General features: G+C 39.6%; 1 protein-coding gene across 7 annotated transcripts in view; it reads left to right on the forward strand.

Moving 5' to 3' along the window:
- The first annotated feature begins 86 nt into the window (after positions 1-86).
- Positions 87-23,577, forward strand: part of MPHOSPH9 (M-phase phosphoprotein 9) — a 57,744-nt gene continuing 34,253 nt past the window's right edge. For 3 of the 7 annotated variants that reach the window (XM_046641168.1, XM_046641169.1, XM_046641173.1), the window contains exons 1-11: positions 93-158; positions 2,376-2,638; positions 5,055-5,208; positions 10,515-10,604; positions 10,820-11,343; positions 12,261-12,384; positions 15,845-15,935; positions 17,626-17,708; positions 20,518-20,643; positions 20,802-21,262; positions 21,597-21,752. In XM_046641168.1, the coding sequence (XP_046497124.1) occupies positions 2,532-2,638; positions 5,055-5,208; positions 10,515-10,604; positions 10,820-11,343; positions 12,261-12,384; positions 15,845-15,935; positions 17,626-17,708; positions 20,518-20,643; positions 20,802-21,262; positions 21,597-21,752 (1,916 nt within the window). In that variant the 5' untranslated portion in view covers positions 93-158; positions 2,376-2,531. Of the gene's footprint in view, positions 159-2,375; positions 2,639-5,054; positions 5,209-10,514; positions 10,605-10,819; positions 11,344-12,260; positions 12,385-15,844; positions 15,936-17,625; positions 17,709-20,517; positions 20,644-20,801; positions 21,263-21,596; positions 21,753-23,577 lie in introns of those variants that run through there. The other 4 variants (XM_046641170.1, XM_046641172.1, XM_046641171.1 and 1 more) reach the window with 4 other exon arrangements.

Raw genomic sequence — 23,577 nt, forward strand, 5'->3', positions numbered from 1 at the left:
GGGGTAGTCGACGCGCGCGCCGCGCCTGGGCTGTCTCCGCCCCCTTCTGAGCAGCCAATCGCAGGCAAGACGCCGGGCGCGCGCACGCTCCCCCGAGTTTAACGGTCGCGAGAGGCCGCTCGACTGACCCTGACATCGGCAGAGGGAGCGCCGGCCAGGTAAGCGGCTGCCGGTCTGTGGGGAGCTCCCAGTTGCGGGGGATGGGGGACAAGACTTAGAAGACACGGTCTTAGAGGAGCCCCGAGTGTGCCGATGAGCTAGGGCGGGGGAAGACAACCACCGGACAAGGCGGCCCCGCCGCAACCTGCGGGTGTGTGGGGGCTTGCCGGCCGCCGTGCGCCTTTTCTAGACTACGTGCCCTTGAGTGACACCGGCGCGGCCCAATCGCAGAGCGCCTCTTCCCGAGGGGCGGGGGGCTTGTGGGATTTTTTCTTTTCTTTTTTTGGACGAGCTTCCTTCGCTCACTTTGGGGATCTCGATTGTAGTTGGAGCGGTGGCTGTTGTCCAGCCTCTTGCTGTGTACAATTTATGCGACTGCGTGGGTTCTTCCTCGCCTTCCCCCTTTGACCCGGGAGCCGCCACCCGCAATTGAGGTCTGGCTGTGAGCGCGAGAATGTCAGGATCTGGCCTCAAAAACCTTTGAAGTCACTCCTTTCTCCTGTCAGCCTCCCAACAAAGCAGAACGCCTGGCTAACTTTTATACATCAGTAGACCCCGATCGGTCGCTCCTTTTTTCCGTAACTCCCTTTTTTTGCTAGGGATTGGGGGGCTCCAAAGCATCATATTTTGTTGCTGGAAAATATAAAAATATCTCTTTTTATATCCATTCTCCGTCTTTTTAAAAAAATTTTCCATTGTATAGCGGGGTTTTTCCCCCCTTCATCCCCATCCCCTCCGCCCCGTCCCCGCCTGCTGGAAAAGCATCATTGCGTTTCAAGCGGTTTTCCATCTGGATCTCCTGCATCCGGATTACCTCACTGGGGAAATAATAGATGGGGTTGCAGATCCCCGTCCCTGGAGAGCTTGTGTTTTCCTGGTAGAAGAGCAAGGTGATTTGAATCCAGGTATTTTTGTTGCCAGTTGGAAGGTGCAGCCCCTGACTCTTTCAATACTCTATTTGTCGTTGGCGATGGGCTGAGCCACTGGGGAGAAATCCATTTAGTCAGGTCCAGTTACCCTTGGCTTTCACACCTGTCCCCGAAGGAAATGGTTCCTTTATGAGCTGGTGTTTTTAAGGTTGTGCTTTGTAAATCAGGCCCTAGGCAGTGGGAATAATAGTTTCCCTCTATTGCACTACCTAAACTTTCCATTTTGTAAGCAGTATAGGTTTTCTTCTTTTTCCCTTGCTCCCTTGCTTTTTTAAAAAAAATGCATGAATTCCCTAAGACGGAATCCTATTGTTTGACTTGTTATAGCCAGTTTGTCTCCGTACACCTAGCTTCAGTTAAATTTTACTTGACCTGGCAAATAGTTTATTTTTTGAGAAGTAATACGTCCATAGAATCCAGAAGACTGTGTAGTGCAAAAGACATTTCTGCTACCCCTCACCTTACAGCCAGTGGGAAAACAACCATTGTTAACAGTTTAATTGGCTGTTTTCAGTACCAAATTAAATCCTAAGCAGTTGCCATTCATCTCTTCACTGTATAAATCAACAAGCATGGATACTTGGTAGATTTTATTAAACAGATGAATAAAACATGTAAGTATTCCAACTGTTACATAGTAGAATTGTGTCTAGAACCTTGATTATTAAACACATAAAATTCTGAAATATTACCTGAAAAAGAGATACTACTTTTGCAAGTCACCCTTATTGTAGATTTTTTATTGAGATATAATTCACGTACCATAAAATTCACTCTATTAAAATATAGAATTCAGTGTTTTTTTTTGTATATTCAGAGTTGTGCAACCAACACCACTATCTAATTCAAGAACTTTTCATGACCCTGAAAAGACACCCCATACCCATTTCAGTCACTCCCATTCTCTCCTTCCCCCAGCTCCTGGCAACCATTAATCTACTTTCTTTCTATCTAGATTTGCCTATTCTAGATATTTCAAATAAATGCAGTCGTACAATGCGTGGTCTTTTACTGAGCTTCTCTTACTTAGCATAATGTTTTCGGTGTTCATCTGCACTGTAGTGTATATCAGTATTTTATTCCTTTTCATGGCTGAAAAATATTCCATTATATGGCTACACCACATTTGTTCATCAGTTGATGGACATTTGATTTGTTTCTGCTTTTTGGCTCTTATGAATAATGTTGCTATCCTTTATGTGGATTAAGATTTCCAAAGTCATGAAAAGACAGTTGCTAGGTTTAGAGGCTTTTTATAGTAGTATTCTTTTCCTCATTCATTTTCAGACTCTTGGGAGCTTAGGATATTTCACAGTTCTGAATGTTAGCAGCTGAAAATGCCTGTAGACGATGAAGCATCTGAAGATGACTCGGACTCAATTTCTTCAAACAGTGAAAAAACCTACATTTTCCAATAAGAGAGTATAACAGTTTCTGTACATTATGGAAGATTTTGACTTGGTGAAACCCTTACAAAAAACTTCATCTTCTCTAGAATCTGATATAAAAAATTCTCCCCATTCTCTTGGACTGAACTTAAATACTAATAGGTAAGAATGAGCTGGACAGATTTTTTTTTTTTTTAGTGTAACAACAAATCAAAGTAACTTTATTTGCATAATTTACCAGTTTATCCAAATAGTGTTATAGTTACTCTGATCAGGAACTGTTGAGGGACAGTTGTTAAGAATAGTTTTATTCTTCCATGATTTTTTTTTTTTAAGATTTTATTTTTTCCTTTTTCTCCCCAAAGCCCCCCAGCACATAGTTGCATATTCTTCATTGTGGGTCCTTCTAGTTGTGGCATGTGGGACGCTGCCTCAGCGTGGTTTGATGAGCAGTGCCATGTCCACGCCCAGGATTCGAACCAATGAAATACTGGGCCGCCTGCAGTGGAGCGCGCGAACTTAACCACTTGGCCACGGGGCCAGCCCCTCTTCCATGATTTTTGTTTCTCCCAGAGATGAGTACTTTTACATGGGGAACATTGTGAAAGAGAGCTTGTTGTGCCAATTGTGGTTTTCTTTACACTTTTTTTTGTTTTTGGTAAATTACAAGTATATCTTTAAAATTTAGTTGCCTAAATATTGTTTCCACATTTTTTTTTAGAAATTTTTATTTTTTACTTTATTTTTTGAGGAAGATTAGCCCTGAGCTAACATCTGCTGCCAATCCTCCTCTTTTTGCTGAGGAAGACTGGGCCTGAGCTAACATCCGTGCCCATCTTCCTCTACTTTATATGTGGGGTGCCCACCACAGCATGGCTTGCCAAGCAGTGCCATGTCCACACCCGGGATCCGAACCAGCGAACCGCAGACCGCCAAAGTGGAATGTTTGCACTTAACCGCTGCACCACTGGGCCAGCCCGTTTCTATGTTTTTAAATTAATAGGACATATAATGTTTAATATTGCAGAAATACCCCACCAATCTGGAAAGTAGCAACTGAAGTTGAATACTAGGAAGTAAGCGAAAAAAGACACTCTTGAGTCGATGAAATAGATACTATCAAACAACGCATTTTCTTTTTAAACTATCCCATGTTTGGTTTCTTTTTAATCAGAGGCTGTTTACTCTCATTTTGTACATAGTCTGACAAGCTCGATTATTTGGGTTTCTAAATTATGGTAGCTTAAAAACAGCAAAAAGGCAGGGACCACGAGAGAGGAGATCAGCTGTAAAAAGCAGGTCCAGTAAAATCAAAAAACAATAGTCTGGGCTACTGGTAAAGAAGCAAATATCTTTAACACAGTAGGTCTGTAAGAGATTGTGTTATTATAAATAAATTCCTTGAAAAATGTGTTCATTCTCTGCCCTCCTCAGGAGGAATTTAAGGCCACTTATAAAATATAGAAAATAAAAGGAGAAAGCATAAATTAAAGTAGGGTGAAAGGGGGAAAACAAAAAGCATGGGAAATGATCCAGAAGGGATGTCTGTCGTGCAGTCTATACAACTGGTCATGCTTTTTGTTTCCTGGATCATTTGGGGGCCCCTTGAAGCCCACTTCTAGAAGAAATCTCTTTGAGAACATAGGGTTTGATTTGCTTGGAGGAACCTAAATGTGGCTTTCTAATGAAAATTATGTAACTGAACTTGTCTCCCTTTTCGTTGTGACTGGCAGTTAAATTGGCCACATTTAAACTTATTACACAACTATATAAACCCCTTACGACAGCATACTATGTTCTTTCCCTTGAATTTTTATTAACATTTTCTCCAACCTAACTCTATTATTTTACTGTTATTTTCATTAGTGCCCTCTTTTTTACAAAGTCTTTGTGAAACAAAGCGGAGTATCAATAAATAAATGATAATCATCTTTCAGTGATTGGAATTGAAATACATTTTAATGTCCTTAATTATACTTTGTGTTTTTATAAAACAAATCTGAAATAAACTCGTCTCGAGTTTGGAAAAGCAGTCCTTCTGGAAAGAATCAATGCTGTTTTACACCCTGAATAGCCTGAGTCAATCCTGAATATTTGCTGCTAATTTGCTGGGCCCAACTTTTATTCAGACAGTGCAAAGATAAGCATCAGCTTATCACACCAAATTAGGGGGATGCAGTTAACAAGACTTGACTGTAATTCTGGGCAGTGGAGAAAGAATCTCCATGACACTAAAGGGCTGTTCTTGAAGTGGGGTGAAATAATCCTCTGGAATAATTTAGATTGGAGAAGCTGGAAATTTTTCTTATCGTTTAGCAGGAACTTTTGTATTCTGCTGGTTCTCACTTTTGAAGAAGGTCTTTCTGTTGTGTTTTTAAAAAGATAAATGCTGTCTGTCTTTTTACTGCTATTTTCCTTTCGTGGACAAACTTGTGATCAGATTTTCAACAAATGAGGTGCCATTAGGAAGGATTAAATATCAGTAGTTTTTTACTGCTCTGCTAAATCTTGAACTGCTGAATTATTCAACACTTTGGTAGAATGAAGAAAACCATTTGAATTATTTATGTTTCAACAGAAGTAGTCCCCACCTTAGTACAAATGGGGTATCCTCTTTCTCAGGGAAGACCAGACCGTCTGTAATTCAAGGTACAGTGGAAGTCCTAACCTCTTTAATGCAAGAGCTCCAAAACAGTGGAAAGACTGATTCGGAACTTTGGAAAAACTGTGAGGTATCTAGTTTTGTTTTATTTTCAGAATTTTAAAATAATTATAAAACGTGCCTCTGCTAAACTCTAAATTATTAGAAATTTATATCCTGAAGAGCATGATACTTAAAGTTATTGCTAAAGTAAGGTGATCGAGTATTGGGGAACGATATTGAATGAATGTGATAAAGATGATCAAAAGTATGTTTTAACAATATATTAGTGATTAGACATACTGTTTATATTTAAAATGTGAACTAAAATGTCTTTGTTCGGAGAAATGAGAATTCCAAAATTATTAATATTGTTTTTAATCCTAATGTTTTAAGTAACTCATATGGAATTGTCATCAAGAAAATCTAAATCCACTTTGAAATATTTGAATGTTCTAATTATCAGTTAAGGGTTCTATTTAGTACCTTATCACTTTTAGCTGTGATACATTGAGTTATGTTGATTTTTCAGGTCACTAGTCCTTTTTTTGGTCCATAGGTTAAATTGTGATATAAAAACTTAACAGTTCAAAGAATACTGGTATATATAAATTTTGTTTCATAGAGTAATGCCCAAGATAGACTTTTCCAAGGCTAGATTTGGTAATGCTTAATAGGAATGTATAAAACATTATTATTATTATTAAATTCTTTATTTAGAGTGTAGATTTTGTTTTAAATGTTAATCATACTTTTAAAACCATCATTTGTGTTACTTTTCAGAATGTAGAATAAATGGAATGAGACAGTGCCTGTTTAAGAATTTACTAGCGGCCACCCCTCAGTGTGATTACTTATTATTCCTTATCTGTAATCATTGAAGTTATAAAAATAACTGAGTGTTATTGTAAACCTTAAAAACATTATGCTTTAAGTTTTTATGTTTTTCCATATAACATCTGTATGTGCTAATACGAAAGACCTATAAAATGCCATTGTAAAATGAAGCAATTAAAAATAGAAGGTTTTATGAAATGTTTCTGCTAACGTACTTACTCATTAGCTTATAATACCTGACAACATGTTTTTAAAAGATGAGGCATTGCCTCTTGTAGTTTGGCAAATTCATGTCTGACTAGAAATTGTTACTCATAATACTTTGAAATCAGCACCTTAAATCCGACTCAGAATATATTTGTGAATTTAAGATACAGATTTTTGTAAGCCAGAATACCAACCAGCTACTCACCCCTTTTCACATTTGAACCCATTTCTTTCTTTCTGCCCTTTCTTCTTCACCTGTGATAAAACAGATAATTATTTTTATTATGTTTAGTAATAATTGCTTAATTTTTGTAATGTAGACATATAATTGATTATTAGGTGAAGAGTTTCTTAAGATATTTCTTACTTTGACAGACTATGAAATATCCCTCTGGCCATTTCAGTAAAATTTCTTGAATATATTTAGTGTGTTTTGCGGCATTTCGTATGCTAAAAAAGCGAAATCCTCTCATGTTTTAGTGTAGCACTTTAGAAAGAGTGGGTGGGGTAAGGATTGTGCAAGTCTTATTCCTGACTCTTTTCCCTGAATTTCATGTTTTCACCTTGTTTTTAACATTTGTCTGATTTCTGCCCCTTTAGGGGACTAATTCATGTTATTAAACCGAACATGAAACCTTCCACAATTTGAACATGAAGAGCTCTGGAGCCGATGTATTTTTTTTTTAATTAAAAAATATTTTTTTTGAGGAAGATAAGCCCTGAGCTAACATCAGCCACCAATCCTCCTCTTTTTGCTGAGGAAGGCTGGCTCTGAGTTAACATCTGTGCCCATCTTCCTCTACTTTCTATGTGGAATGCCTACCACAGCATGGCTTGCCAAGCAGTGCCGTGTCCGCACCTGGGATCCGAACCAGCGAACCCCGGGCCACTGAAGCAGAACGTGTGCACTTAACTGCTGGGCCACCAGGCCGGCCCCGTGTCCCCCCACCTTTGTGACAACCATGACCTCACAGGTTTTCAAAGTATAGTTCCCCCATTGAAATCACTGCTTTACATGCATCATATTTAAACTTAAAATTTGGTCCTCCCAACCATCTATGAGACTATTATTCCTCCATTATTATTCCTATTTTATAAATTAGGAAACTGAGGCACAAGAAATTAAGTTTACTTGTTCCGCACCACACAGGATGTTGGTGGAGAGCTGGGGGTCAGACCTTGGATGTCAGAGCCCAAAGGGTATTTACTGGGCCAGACTAGAAATCCCAGGCAGGCTTATCGCATCAAAACACTGCATGCAGGGGAAAACTTTAAAGAGATGCCATATCCTCCAACAATATGTAAAATTCAGGTCACATAAATCATTTTAGTTTGAAATGAATAATACCCCTTCTTAATAGTTAAGTGAATAATGTTATTCACTGCATTTATAATGTTCTTAAATAAGTTTATTTAAAATTAAAATGTTAGCTATAAAATCTGGCCAAGAAGAACAAAATCGTCTCCACTAATTTATATCCTAAGCGCTATTCATCTATAACCTAAATCGGAAAATGATAATAAGGATGTGATTAATATCAAATGTCTTACATTTTTTGTTGCATAAATTGTTATTCTATCATTATTGTAATTTAGGTTTTTTTGTTTGTTTGTTTGGTGAGGAAGATAGGCCCTGAGCTAACACCTGTGCCAATCTTCCTCTGTTTTGTATGTGGGACGCTGCCACAGCATGGCTTGGTGAGCAGTGTGTGGGTCCACGCTTGGGATTTGAACCTGCAAACCCTGGGCCCCTGAAGCAGAGTGCGTGAACTTAAGCACTATGCCACTGGGCTGGCCTCATATTGTAATTTAGTTTTATGTGAATAGTAGCTTTATCAGATTAAAAGTAACCCCCGAAGGGTGTTGCTTAAGGTTAGTATAAGCTGTGTGAAAACTGTTGCCTGATTCTTTCTTTTTCTTTTTTTAAAGATTTTATGTTTTTCCTTTTTCTTCCAAAGCCCCCCACTACATAGTTGTGTATTTTTTAGTCGTGAGTCCTTCTAGTTGTGGCATGTGGGATGCCACCTCAGCGTGGCTTGATGAGCGGTGCCGTGTCCATGCCCAGGATTCGAACCGGCGAAACCCTGGGCCGCCGAAGCGGAGTGTGCAAACTTAACCACTCGGCCCCGCATTATTTCTTTTTTGTTGTCATTAATATAAGATACTTTATATTATAGGTAAGTTGAGAAGATGAGGAACTTAATGTGATCCAGCCTACCTTGCCCTGAAGTTAGTTGATTTAGTATTAATACTGCCTCTCAGTAGTCATATTTCATTTTGAAGCCTTCCTTTTCCAATCCTGAGGGTTTTTTCCCCCTTTGCCTTAATCCTGTTATACAGGTTTCAACTTATTTCTCTTGTGTACTGTGGTTCTGTAACTGGCTTTCAGCATTAACCCGAAGGGCTTCTGGAGTGTGTAGTCTATAGTACCCAGAAAAGTTCAGCTTGAAATACACATTTTTATATACTCATTTACACTGTATTTCTGAGTGCTCACTCTTTCATACGCATTGTGTCGTAGCTGGAGATAGAGGGATGGTAGACAAGTTAACAAGGTGAACACATGAGGTACTCTCTGACAGTGGTAAGTGCTCTGAAGGAAATAAACAGGACGACAAGAGTAACTGTAAGGATGGTTTGGAAAGCTCTCTTGGAGAAGGTGACAGTTAGGCTGAACTTGCAGCATCGGAAGCAGCCAGCCATGTTAAGAGCTGGGGAAAGAGCTTTCCGGGCAGCGGGTACAGCAAGTACAAAGCTTTTGTGGTAGAAGACAGTTGTGGCATGTTCAGGGAGCACAAAGAGGCCAGCGAGGCCGGTGTATATCAAGCAAGGGACAGAGCAGGTGAGACGAAGTTGGGAGGAATGTATGAGCCAGGTCCTGCGGGCTCTGTAAGGTGGCAGGAGTGGGAAGACATTGAAAGGTTTAAGAAGGGAAGCTAGTCATCCTGGTAGCTACTTATTGACATCGTGTATTATTGTGTGTAGTCTGTAACTGAAAGTCCACCAGCTTTGAGACTGAATTTAGCCTCTGGGGAACTCCATGCCCCCTTTCCTGCCGTGTTTTGGCTTAGTCTAGTTCTAGGAGTACTAACTGCTTTCGGGAGTGAGGATGGATCAGGACCTAAAAGTGGCTGTGAAGGGAGTTATCGGCACTTCCATGGGTTTTGAGTCATTTTTTCACTCCTTTATCAGCTGTAGTGCTTTAAAACACTTCAACATCTGACTTTAAAAAGAATAAATTTACTTAAATAACAAATAAATTAGGAGTTGAATTCTCATAATACCAGACTATTTGTTATTTTAAAATGTGGGCGTGAAAAAGAATAAAGGAAACCTCATTTAAAATGGAGTTGGGAGGCCAAAAGGGGGAGCCCTCGCTACTGCCACGCCAGGTCAATTACAGACCCCAACAGGAAGGCATCGGTTACACACCTCCTCCAGGAAGCACTCTCCTTTCCCAGCAAGCCCAGCCATCATCACCCTGCACTCTCACTTTTCTCTCACGGACTTTGCTTTTTTTATTTTTTGAGCTTGGCCCAGAGCTAACATCTGTTGCCACTTTTCCTCTTTTTTTTCCTCCCCAAAGCCCCAGTACATAGTTGTACATCATAGCTGTAAGTCTTACTTCCTCTGTGTGGGATGCCGCCACAGCATGGCTTGATGAACGGTATGTAGGTCCGAGCCCAGGATCTAAACTGGAGAACCCTGGGCTGCTGAAGCAGAGTGTGAACTTAACCACTGTGCCACCGGGTGGCCCCAAACGGACTTTCTTTTAAAACAACCCCTCTCAGCTTCCTCCTTTTTCTCTATAAAGTAATGGTCCTTTCCTTTGTTTACGGGACTTGCCCGTGGCTTTTGCTATAGCTTGCTTGTCCCAAACTGCAATTTCTTTGCTGTTCCCAAATAAACCCATTTTGCTGGTAAAATAACTGACTCTTTTATTTATTAGGACAACATGGGATTCTTTTTCTGAGTACAAATCAGTGTTTAAGAAAATCATTAGCTGTTATGAGGAAAGGAAGAGGAACTTAAGACAAATACAAAGTGGAACTCCTGGTTCTTGATTAATCAGAAATGATAGCAGATGACATCACATTAAGATGCCATTTGAGAAATAAGATTTATCCAGACCTTCAAGTTTACCCAGACCACAGGTTGCATGAGAAAGTATCCCTAAGCCCTATATCCTTGTATTTTTGCATTAAATATAGTTTTATACCTATTTAATTCAGCTTAAAAATTTTACAATAAGAAATAAATTTTTAAAAAAGGCCCTTACCCACTGGAGGAATTTATTTAATTAAATATTAGGTTAAAAATGATTTTTAACTAAAATATTTTGTAATTTAATAGGCCAGGTGGTTACAGCTCTTCGATTTGGTGGAAAAACAATGCCAAGAACAGATAGTCGCCCGGCAGGAACAGTTTCACAACCAAATTCAAGTAAGTTGTTATTTGTATTGATTTTTTTTAATATTGTAAGGTTTGCAGAAGAACCAATTAATACTCTATCAGTTTTGTTTGTAAACTAAAGATAAAGCATACGTATTATCTTTACTATAATATCATCATATTTTTAAGGACAATATTTTCATAACATCTATAAAAATGTGATGTTTAATATACTTTCTTACCCAAATCTATAACTTTATTTTCAGCGTATACAAGAGGAGATTAAAAATTTAGTCAAGTTACAGACCAGTAATGCTTCCTGGGCCTCCTATGATAGAAGTTCTTTAGGTAAACACACATCTTCAGAAAGTCAAATGGGTTTTTTTTCTGAAAACAGTGAGAGAAATGAACCTGTTGTTAGTTACCCTAAGTCTAAGGAACCTGAAATGCAGCAGGAAGCATCCGCATCACACCCAGACTGCATCGTGGACAGCAGCTCAGTGAGCAGCGGGTATGGTACCTTTTGTGTCTCAGAATTAAATTCCTACAAATCAAAGGACCCTCAGGAGTTCATGGAGCTCCAAGAGTTTTCTAAAGGACGGTACGGAGCGCCTGTGGTGCCGACGGAGTCACCTGTAGATGGTGTAAAAAACAAGAGTTTTTATATCCATGCTACTGAGGAGTTCGGTGCATCTTTAAAGGAAGATATTTCCACTTTTCCTGGTGAACTTGAGCACAGTTTTCTTGGTGAAAGTAAGATTTCGGAAGTATACGGTGGAAAAACAAATAGGTGAGTAGAATTTCTCCATCATTTAAAGGTAGTTTTACTGGTTTATTACATTTAGAATATAGTAAATAAATCACCTTTTAGCTGGACTATATTAGAAAGAGATGTATTTGAACATTTATCAGTTTTATCAAATTCTTTTATTGTCTGTGGAAAATTGAAATAAACAAAGCATATTGTATACTAATGACATCTCACTTTCTTCCTATTTGCAATGCTGTAAGACTACTACTAAACTCTTAAGGTGGGGGGTCTTGCCAGAAAGGTACTTTTATATTTTCTGGTCACTATAAACTTACTAAAAATTGGAGTATGGGACTGTATCAACAGTGGAATTTTGTCACACATACTCATATAATTTGAAACCAAAAAGTATACACAAGCATACTCAATTCTATGTTTTCTTATATATAAAAAGAGACTTTGTAAGTTTAATGACATTTTGATTGCCCAGGGGACTTTTTAGTGAAGGAAACGTGACTGAATGTTTGTAAAGCCAATAATCATTTAAAATCATTTAAAAAAATCATTTAAAATAAACTTTCAGTTTTATATCTCTGAAATGTGACATCTAAAGTAAGGTATTTAGCTGTAGCAACACAAATCTTTTGTGTACACAGTATAATTATTGTTTCCTGTAAATAAATATGCTTTCACAGTGCTTTTAGTACTGGAAGGGGCCGTGGGACAGTTTTCGTTCTGTCCCGTGGCTGCAGACTATATGTATTGTTAATCACTGGTCATCTGTTTGTTGGCTTTGTCTTGGGCAAAGGAATTTAGGTGAATCAATACAAATCCATCCTCTGCTGTCAGAAAAGCACATCAAAGCATTTTGCACTGACTCTGTGTCTACCAGTGTTTGATTTATTGTGAAGGACAGCATCTAAAGAGAGTACTTTTGGTCTTCTCTTTTTAAATAGTAAATCTATAACATCATGGGCACAAAAGCTGAAGCAGAACCAACCAAAGAGAGCACATGCAGAAGAGGGGTTTTCAAAATCTGTGCAAGGAAGTGAGCAAATCAAGAAATCACCAACGGAGAAAGTAGGTGAAAAGTCCCCTCCCTCTGGCATGCTTCAGTGCTGGTAATTATGTTGGGTTTACCAAACCGGCCTTTTTTTTTTTTTGAGGAACATTAGCCCTGAGGTAACATCTGCCAATCCTCCTCTTTTTGCTGAAGGAAGGAAGGCCCTGAGCTAACATCCATGCCCATCTTCCTCTGCTTTCTGTGTGAGACGCCTACCACAGCATGGCTTGATAAGCGGTGCCGTGTCCGCGCCCGGGATCCGAAAAGGTGAACCCCGGGCGGCCGAAGCAGAACATGTGAATTTAACCGCTGTGCCAACAGGCCAGCTCCCGTTGGGTTTACCAAATGCTCATCCATTTGACGTTTTTTGCCTTTTCTTTTGTATAATTCATTTGTTCTGTTGATATATCTTCCTTTTGGTGTGTCAGAGGATTGGAAACAGTGATTTGCTCTAAGTATTGGTTCTTTAGTAGGCCATAAATAAAAACTAATGAGGGATAAAATACTATAAGAAATGAACCGTTTTGTAAAGGTCTTAATTCTCTTTGCAGTGCAAATGTTTATATTTAGCCAGGGAGTAATCCATTTAATTGTTTTTAGAAAACCCTCAAGTAATTTATACTACTGTTAAGTTGTAAGAAGTAGTATTATATGTGTGAATGCTTATGATGGCTTTATAAAAAAATGTGGAAGTTTGGACAACTCTGAATTTATAATCCAAATTGTAAGAGATTAAATGTTTAAGTTCTGTGCGGCCCTTTTGCTAATGTAGCAGCTGCTTTGGCAAGTGTCACACATCTTTAAAGCCTTTTTGGCCTAAATTGCCATAGAATAACATTGTTTAGTATAATACACTGAAATTCAAAAGTCAGGTTTCTCTACAAACTTGACACCTTTAGAAATTGACCATGTCTTGATCATCCTAAACATACTCTTTCCATCATCCTATGAAAAAGATCTATTAAAGAGGAGAAGTTGAAAGAAGACAGTCGCTCAGCCTTCACAAGGCACTATTTCTTCCTCTTTGCTTTCAGTAAATTTTCTTTCTTCAGCCCGTGATACTTAGGCTCCCTAGTATCACCGTTCTTTAAACTTACTCAGATTCATGTGGAGGAGGGAAGTGGAGGTGAAGAAAGCGGCGTGAACCGAAAGCGTCTGCCCACGTCCCAGACATGGCCTCTAGTGCTGCCTTGGTAGCGCTCTTCTTTTGCGCCTGTGTGCCATCAAGGACGGTGTGTTCTTGTCTGGTGTGATAGCGTGAACGCCTTTGGAGGCTGGGCTGAAAGTTGCGTTTTCATTGGAATAGGTTGGCAGAAAGGGAGAAGAATGTTTTCATACATACTGATTTCTTTTCTTCTCTTTTCACCTTAACTGAAACTCGGTCTGGAGAGACTTTTCCACTTGTCATAAACTTTGAGTTTGTGGTATGTGACTTGGTACCTTCACTGGTTTTCTTGTCTTTTGTGACCTAGCTCATTATTTATTCAGTGTAGCACAGTGGTTCCCAAACTTTGCTGCACATGAGAGCCTCCTGAGGAGCTTAAAAAATCGACTTGTGCCCGGCTGCCAACCCCATCGGTCTGCCCTCTTTGGTGCGCGCGTGACCTGTGTATCAGGAGGCTTCAGAGCTCCTCAGGTGATTCTCGTGTGCTGTCAAGCCTGGGAACCACTGGTCTAGCCTCATTTTCCTCCTCGGCTTGTTGGAGAGTCAGACCAGTAGCAGGAAGATCAGGCGCCCTGCTGAGAACTGCCCTTGGGGATAGGCCTGCCTCTGCTGATGGCAGAGCGTGGAGAGTGGAAGCCACGATGAGGGGGTGATTCCCGTTGAGGAGGATTTTTCCTCTTCTTTGATCTATCTCGTGGACAAGTTTTTTTTTTTTTCTTTTTAAGGTGAATGATATTTTTGGTATTAAATCATTAGGGAAATCGAGTTTCTTTGATATTTGAGTTTTAAATGATTTTCGGGTAATAGTGGTTGGGAATCAAAGACACCGCACCTGAAATACTTTTCTTACGTGCGTAATTCTGAATCAAATTCTGTGGATTCACAAAAGTCAGAACTTTCCTCTTTATTTCATCCTTTCTCTTCTCCCGTTGTTTTCCAGTTTCAGTGGAACTCTGGGAATCCTCCTGATCAGATTTCTCTTGAGATCCAGTTTCCTTTTTATGCAGTGGTCGTTTATAGGGTCCTGCCTATTCTGAGGCACATCTTGAGGTTGGATATTGTTGAGCATAAGGGTTTCCCGAAGCTCCGGTCCTTGTCTCCTGGGTCCTTTGTCTTGCACAGACTTGACGTTGCCGTTTCCCAGGCTGTGGGACGTGGTGGTTTTCAGATGGGCTGATAGACTGTCCCCCACACTGATGAAGTGCCTTGCTTGGGTCAGCTTCTTGGGAAGGGGTTTCCATCGCCCCATATTTTCCTTTCTCAGTCAAAGCTGGGCCTGTTTTCTTCAGCCGATGCTTGTTTGCCTGAAGGAGAGCAGAGGCAGCCATGTCTGGTGAGCCCCGCTCCAGCCACTGGGGTGGAGTGTCTGCCGAGTGCCTTACAGTGTGCACCTCAGAATCGGGAAGAGGACACTATTTTACTTGCGTCTTTTCACTTAGTCTTCTCCACTCACCTTTTCCTGCTCTTTTAATTACTGACACTTGACAGAAATTTGAACAGGTAGGAGTTTTAGACAAGGCAAAAGATGACCTAGGAATTTCTCGTGATGGGCAAGAGGCTAAGGGATGCCTTCGAGGCGAGGTGGTGGGGAGCATCATTATCTCAGCGAGCTTTTACTTTGAAGGGGGTCCGTGGATGGCTTTAAACAAAGACAGGTTAGATGCTTTAACAGGAATTAGAAGTTTGACCATGATGGAATTCACAAGAAAAATTCTGGTAAAAATAGTCTTTTCACATAGTTCTGTTTGGAAACAGATTTCTGTGACAATGCCAGAGATATTTTGAGGACAGATTAGCTCAGAATTATTGGAATTGATGATAAGTAAGCCTTTGGAGCCTTTTCCAGGGCTAATAACCAATTGTTTGTATTTAAAGTTCATATTAATTATTGTTTGCGGTTTTCAGAGTTGATTTGACTTATAAAAAGGAATTTTATAGCTTTTACATTAATTTTTATACTAAATGACTTTAATTCTAGGCTCTTCCAATTTCTTTTGGAAGTAGATGGCAAATTATAAATACATTTTCATTCTGAACTCATTAAGTAACACCTGCTCCCAGTTTTCTCCTTGCAGCTCCACGGAAAACTAAAATAAACATCTGTAAATTACATAGGAAAAGAAAATCCTTCACTGTTAGTTCCTATCATTTTGCTTTCTTGTAACCACAGGGAGAAACCAGGCTCCTTGTTCATGAACCTTGTGAACGTTTCTCCAGGCCTGAGTTTGACACCTGGCTCTCATTCCTTGGGTCAGCAGTTTGTGCCTAATGATTTTTAGCTGTTGCTAATAGTTTTCTTTCTTGGATTGTAGTCTGACTTCACTGCTGCTACACATCCTCGTGCTTTTTACCTCGATAAACCAGATGAGAGTCCAAATTATTGGAAGTCTGATTCAGGAACAGGTATGATACTTGTGTGTATGTGTGTGTGTGTGTATGTATATGTATATATATTTTTTCCCCTTGAGGAAGATTCACCCTGAGCTGACATCTACTGCCGATCTTCCTCTTTTTTTTTGCTTGAGGAAGCGTTGCCCTGAACTAACATCTGTGCTAATCTTCCTCTCTTTTGTATGTGAGATGCTGCCACAGCCCGGCTGACAAGTAGTGTAGGTCCATGCTCAGAATCTGAACCCTGGAACTTGGGCCACTAAAGCAGAGCATGCAGAACCTTAACCACTACACCATGGGGCTGGCCCCCGGATACTTATATTTTAAAGAGTTTTTTAAAATAACAGCTTGTCTGCATTTCTCATAGGATGATAATCACGTACAGTATATTAGAGTGGTTTCTGTAAATATATTAGGTGGTTTGCCTCTGGTAGGTATAACTTCCTTACTTGCCTTAATTTGTGTTACGAATTCTGTAAAGATAGAAAGACAGACTTTTGCAGTTAATTCGAACAGCTGCAAAAATCATCTCGGCATTTTTCAGGTGCCCCAAAATGAATTAAGAAATTTAAACCCTCTGTGAGCCATTCTTAACTCTCTGTGGTAAGCTTATTTTAGTTTAATGATTTTACATGCTGGCTCTTTTTCTCCCACAATCCCACATCCAATTCATCAGGAGGAATTAGCTCTGCTTTATGAAAATTGCCAGAATGCAACCCACCTTCCCGCTGTCACGCTCATGGAGCCCCCATCATCTGTCACCTGGGCTCCTGTAACTTCCTAACCAGCCTCCCCGTTCTCACTCCTGCACTTGCCATTTTCTCCGCACAGTAGCCAATGTTATCCTTTTCAGAGATAATTCAGATCATGTGACTCCTCTGTTCAAAATTCTGCGGTGGTTTGACTTCCTTAGAATAACAGCCAGGGTCCTTACAGAGGCCCAAAGGCCCAGCAAGATCTAGCTTTTTCTCTTTCACCTCACTTTATGCTACACTTTCCCTTTCTCTGCTCAGCAGGGAGGCTGTTTGCTCAAATGTGCCAGATATCTTCTCATTTTAGGGCTTTTGCATTGGTTGCTGGCTTCTTGGAATGTTCTTCTCCCAGTTTGGGGGAACTCCCTCATATGTGGCTAAAATGGCAGCCTTCTTAATTTTTACCCTTGCAATGCGCCAACCCTGACCACCCTAGTCAAAGAGAGCAGCTGCCCTCCACTCCCCACACATTACATATCCCCTTTTACCTGATTTGTAAATGCACCGTCAGAGTGCTCGCCACCTTCTAACACACTGGACGTGCTGCGTGATTTACTTATTACTTGTGTCTCACTCTTCCTGCTCCCCGAGCCTGGCAGAGTAAAAGCTCAATAAGTATTCGAATTATTGAATTTTTTACATTGCTTCCCTGGAAGTCTGTACTATTCATAAAGAAATTATCGTCTTTTAAAAGTATTTTTTAAATTGCACTAGTTTATCTTGACTTTTAATATAATATTTCAGTTTTAAATGTTTGGATCATTAAGTTAGGACTCTTAGAAGGTAAGGCACTCATGTGAATCTTTTCCCATCCAAATTCAGCTTCCTGTATCCGGACAGCCAACAGCTAGTCACTTCCCATGTTTTCTTTAGGTAGAAATAAGTTATTCTAGAAGGGATCCTGTTCTTGTTCCTCACTCTTTGCTGTTCTGTGTCTTTGTACATGGCAGGACTGACTGACTGGAAGCGGGAAGAGAAGGACACGCATCACTCTTTGCCTGAGACTTTAGAGAAGGACGTGTCACCAAGCCAGGTAATTTGAAACACAGTACCCTTATGTATTTGCACGTACAATTGTAGTTAAGTACTCTATTTCATTACAAATTTTGTAGTTTTCAATTTCTGATACAGAAAAAAGCATAGTCTTTATATCATACTCATCTGCTTTCAGATTCTGTCTCTGTCATTCACTACCTCTATGATCTTAGGAAGTTACTTAAAAATGGAATTAAAAATGCCCGGGGAGTGTTGTGTGAAATTAAATGAGATGGTTTTTTGCCTACTATTTAAACATAGTAGATCCACAGATAAACTTTTCCTGTTGCCAGACCTGGTTTTGATTTTCCATCCTGTTATACTGTCCCACTAATTGATCTGTACCACAATTCTGAGCAGTTTAATTTGCTGTATTAATTTTCTTTGAGCAAGAAATGTAAATATTTTGTTTACTTCAGAGCAAAGAAATAAAACTGTCCACTATGTGTACATCGAGGTACATGTCTCACTTCTGGGTTTTGATCAGGTGATGAGAGAGTAGGTTGGGGAAAGGGAGAGATACAATTAAAGTAAGCAGGTGAGGTGTGAGCACAAGTGACAGGTGTAGACAGATGGGGCAGCAGGGGACCAGCATACTTGTCAGCATCAGTCCCACGGAAGGACAGAAACCAGCATTTTATCCTTTAGGAAAGGAGCAAAGAAGAGAGACAGATAAACACAAAGAGAAAGGAAGGATGGGGAAGTGAGATTGCGGGGCTGGCAGGCTCCGTGGGCTTGGTGGTTATGGGGCTCACTGTGTGTTAGCGGATCTGCAACATCAGTAAATTGACACTAGATTGTGTTCACTCTAAGATGCCATCAATTTTAAGACTTCTCTTCTGTTTCATCGTCTACCAAGAAAAAAAATTTACCAATTAGACTGATAGAATGCTTTCTTATCACTTAGAATTTATATTTTCTTGCAGAAAGAGCTTGTAGACTTACACGCAGATGTGTATCATGTAACTTACACATAGTCTCCAGCATGTAATGGTGTTTGTCAATGATGGACTGCACGAGTGACAGTGGCCCCTTAAGATTAGTACCATGCAGCCTAGGTGTGTAGTAGGCTGTACCTTCTAGGTGTGTGTAAGTGCACTCTGTGATGTTTGCACAATGATGAAGTCGCCTAATGATGCGTTTCTCAGAATGTATCCCTGTCATCGAGTGACATATGACTTTACTTAAAAAAGGAAAATATAAATGAAGTAAATTGGTTAAAACTTCTTCACCTACAGAAGCTTGCACTCCTCCCTTTGTCTCAGTGTTGGTCTCTATGTTTTTCCATGTACCATTTTCCTCGGGCCATCGAGCATTGGTGATTTGGCATTTTTTTAAAAAAAGATGAAAGGCCTTGGTGCTGAGTTTTTACCTGGCTTGGTAGTTAGGTAGAACTGGCCTACTTTTGACTCCCAGAGGGGGAATGTTGCTAAACATGTCTGATTCACCATCCCGTAAAGACTGGTTCTCGGGGATTCCGGTGTAGGCTCTAGGATTTTCTTCCAAGCTGCTGACACTTATTTGGCCAATTTTGATGGCTTTGGTATTTGCTTATGAGCAAGCAATGACAATTAGGTCACAACTGCTACTTGACCGAAAGTAGTTGTAAGATGCCATTAATTACAAGAGGCATCCGCACTTCAGAGATGTCAGAATATGAAAAGAAATCATAAAAGTGGTGAAAAGTGATACCTTGTATTACTGTGAACTCTAAATACAATAATTCTCCTGTTTACCCAGGCTACGAGGCAGGGCTTCCTCAGGCTGCCCCACAGCCAGAGCACTGCTACCTGCCATGGCCTTCAAGGCTTGAAGGGGACCTCTAGGTTGTTGGTATATAAAAAGTAAAATTCCAAAGCAGGATTACAGAAATATCTGGTAAATTTTAAGGGTTTACATTGAACAAATTAATGCCTCTGATGCACGCACACAGAAAGTATAATTAATTGTCTTATTCACAAGTTAGGTATAGGATTTATTAAAAAATATTAATTTATGGCACTCTGCAGCCTGTGTAGTAGGGTCTGGAAGTGGGACGTAAGTTTAAAGCTCTGTGCTGAATGTGTTCTTTCGGTTCATCTCTTGTTAAATCTGTGATCTTGTTTGAGAGAATGTCCAGTTTAAATTCAGGGCCCAGGGTTAGATGGTACCCTGTCATGCCCTACAGTAGGTTCCACCTTGAAATAATTTAAGTCCAAGGTGTTAATATTTGAAGCTTAGACCTCTTTGCAACATTTCCAGTGTAGCAAAGCTCTAATTTGAACCTGTAGAAATTAGGGACATATCTTCTTATTCTATTGATTAAAAAAGAAGCTTATTTTCATCGAGTAACTTCTTAACTCTTCTTGTCGGCCAACTCTTAAACGTGAATGTATTTACATAGATGAGGAACTCCACCTCTGATACCTGTCCCCTTGAGTTGCAGGAAATTCCTCTCGTGAGAAGTTTCCTCGTCCTGCTTCAGTCATTCATCATGAAGTCTTTTCTGACCTCCAAACTTGGTTCTCACTTTGAGTAGGGGACTACCATGGATTTTATTCTTTGGAAGTATTCTTAGGCTGCTAAACAACTTAGGTTCAAATTATCCCCTTAGTATTTATGGTTAGGGGATGTGAAAACTTTTTCATTCTGAAGGGGACTCATAATAATAGGTAATGACTTCCAAACTTTTATTATAAATCTTGTCAGTCTAGACTCTTAATTTATTTAAAATTTTCAGAATCTTTTTATGGTGCTGATCTTGATATCAGTAAATTTTCTTCATCATTGATAATACCGTTTAAATAATTTTGTTTCATATTTTTAAGTCTAATACTAGTAATGAGATGAAGCTACCATCACTGAAGGATATTTATCATAAAAAACAAAGGGAAAACAAGCAGTTACCCGAGAGGAATCTCACCTCTGCTTCCAACCCAAATCATCCACCAGAGGTAAAGTTGTCAACACTCTGCTGAGTGAAAATGAAAGATGCTTCGTGACTAACTTTATCTTAGGCTTAATTTTCCCTAGGAGATCTAAAGCCTACTCACTTAAAAACAAAAACTGGATACTGAGGGTGAAGCCTCACTGTTGTCTGTCTGATTTCTAGGTACTGACTTTAGATCCAACGTTACACATGAAGCCGAATCAGCAGATTTCTGGGATTCAACCACATGGCTTTTTGAATGCCCTTGATGACAGAATATCCTTTTCACCAGACTCTGTTCTAGAACCTAGTATGTCTAGTCACTCTGACATAGACTCATTTTCACAAGCAAGTAACATTGCTTCTCAGTTATCTGGATTCCCAAAATATCTGTCAAGTACAAAAACTTCACCAGTGGACCCTTGGAAAAATCATGCATTCCAGAACGAAAGTAGGACCAGCTCCACGTTTCCTTCAGTGTATACTATTACTAGTAACGACATCTCAGTCAACACTGTGGATGAAGAAAACACTGTCATGGTAACTGCAGCCTCAGTCGGTCAGTCCCAGTTTCCAGGTACAGCCAACAGTGTCCCAGAATGCATTTCATTGACTTCCCTGGAAGATCCTGTGATATTGTCTAAGTATGTATTTCAGTGAATGGCTTGTAATGTTAATAGATTTTCTATGATGTCTGCTTAAATGATGAAAATGATTTTTATTGAACTTTAGTAATGTATAATCTTAAAAAAAGAGATGTAGCATTTTTAAGGTAGAGCATCTAAAAATTAAATGATACATGCTTTCTTTCCTTCACTTTATTAGTGGTCAACTTATGAATTAATTTATTATTTTCTGTGGGTGTGAGAAGGAAAAAGACTGTACTTTTGCTTATGAGTGACTATATTTTTGGTTTCTTTTACAGGATAGAGAGTGAAGAGATGCTTTCCTAATAATTTTTTTTACTCCCACCAACAGGATTAGGCAGAACCTGAAGGAAAAGCATGCTCGACACATAGCAGATCTTCGAGCTTATTATGAATCAGAAATAAATAGTTTGAAACAGAAACTGGAGGCAAAAGAAATTTCTGCAGTTGAAGATTGGAAGAAAACCAATCAAATTCTTATAGACAGGTAAAACTTATAATTTAACTGTAAAGTTAATGTTTCTCCAACTTGGATAGATTATTTTCCCCAAATGTGATATGTTGTGATGATAAAGCACTTTGAAAACGTTTCAGATTTGAAAATTTTAAGACAGAAAAGTGTTTGCCTAAGTAATTATTTTTACAGATTCGAACCAACCTCTTACAATACACTTATAACTGACATGAGGACATTTGTTTCATATGGGCAAAATACTGAAACAGTTGAGCAGATTTTGTATACAGAGAGGAATGTCATTTATGGAAGGATTAGTACAGCATATGGATTCTCTAATAAGAAGTCTGTGACTAACGTCCTGGGGCAGTTCTCACCCCATTTTTATTTATTTTTTATTTTTTAATTAAATTTTTTTTTGAGGAAGCTTAGCCCTGAGCTAACTACTGCCATTCCTCCTCTTTTTGCTGAGGAAGACTGGCCCTGAGCTAACATCCATGCCCATCTTCCTCTACTTTATATGTGGGACGCCTACCACAGCGTGGCTTTTGCCGAGCCATGCCATGTCCACACCCAGGATCCAAACTGATGAACCCTGGGCCGCTGAGAAGTGGAACGTGCGAACTTAACCGCTGTGCCACTGGGCTGGCCCCTCACCCCGTTTTTATACCCAGATACTCAATGACTTTATCTCAGACACTCATGAATCTGTGGAAGCAATTATCCTGTTCAAAAAACCCATAGAAACACAGAGGAGAATAGCCCTTTTATTTATTTTTTATTGCAGTAACATTGGTTTGTAACATTATATAAATTTTGGGTGTACATTGTTATATTTCGATTTCTTTGTAGATTACATCATGTTCACCACTCAAAGACCAGTCTATCACCACACACATGTGCCTAATGACCCCTTTCACCCTCCCCCCTCCCCCCTTCCTCTCTGGTAACCACCAGTCCAATCTCTGTCTCTGTGATGGCTCTTCTCCTTATGAGTGAGATCAGACGGTATTTGACTTTCTCCCTCTGACTTATTTCACTAGCATAATACCCTCAAGGTCCATCCATGTTGTCACAAATGGCCGGATGTCATCATTTCTTATGGCTGAGTAGTATTCCATTGTGTATATTTACCACATCGAGAATGACCTTGTATTAGGCATAGCTTTACACCTGTTTTAGAGAGAGAGAATCATCTACACAATTTGATGCTTTAACTAGTGTTAATAATAGCATACTTGCAACATACTTTCAATTAAGTGGGACTTAAGCACACTGAAAATTGCTCAGGTCTAGATGATAGCAAAGGATTCTTCTCTAGGGCAAAAAAGACAAAGCCCCTTGAAAAAGGTTAGGAAGGAACTGAAATCTTCTGGTCCAGTTGACAGTTTAATTTGCAGAATTCTAGGGAAACTAGCTGTTACACTAGTTTGTGCTTGCTGTGGTAGTTAACACGCTGTCGTATTCCTGAGTGTTTGTACAGCTTCCGGTTTGCTGCTGTTGGTGGGGATGGGGCACAATGGTAGAGAGAAGTGATTTGAAAAGGGCCAGAAAAAAAAGCCAGGCTTAGGCTTTCTATGACCAAAGGGAAAGAGTAGATAGTAGGCTAGGGAAAGTTCCTCCTTTTTTTTTTTTTTTAAGACGACAAAGCTGGCCACAGGTACTTCCTGTTGTAAAACAAGTGTGAAAAAAATCCATCGGTGGACCTTGTTAGGGTAAAGACAGGGTGCCAAAGAAGACACTAGTAAATGACAGCTAGTTAAAGCATTTCCATATCTAGAAACTGCTAGAGCACAAGGAGCAGTGAGAGAATGTATGTGGAGCAGATTGGAAGTCAGTTTTCTTTTTGTTTGTTTGT

This window comes from Equus quagga, chromosome 15 (genome assembly GCF_021613505.1).
Source record: "Equus quagga isolate Etosha38 chromosome 15, UCLA_HA_Equagga_1.0, whole genome shotgun sequence".
Classification (NCBI taxonomy): domain Eukaryota; kingdom Metazoa; phylum Chordata; class Mammalia; order Perissodactyla; family Equidae; genus Equus; species Equus quagga.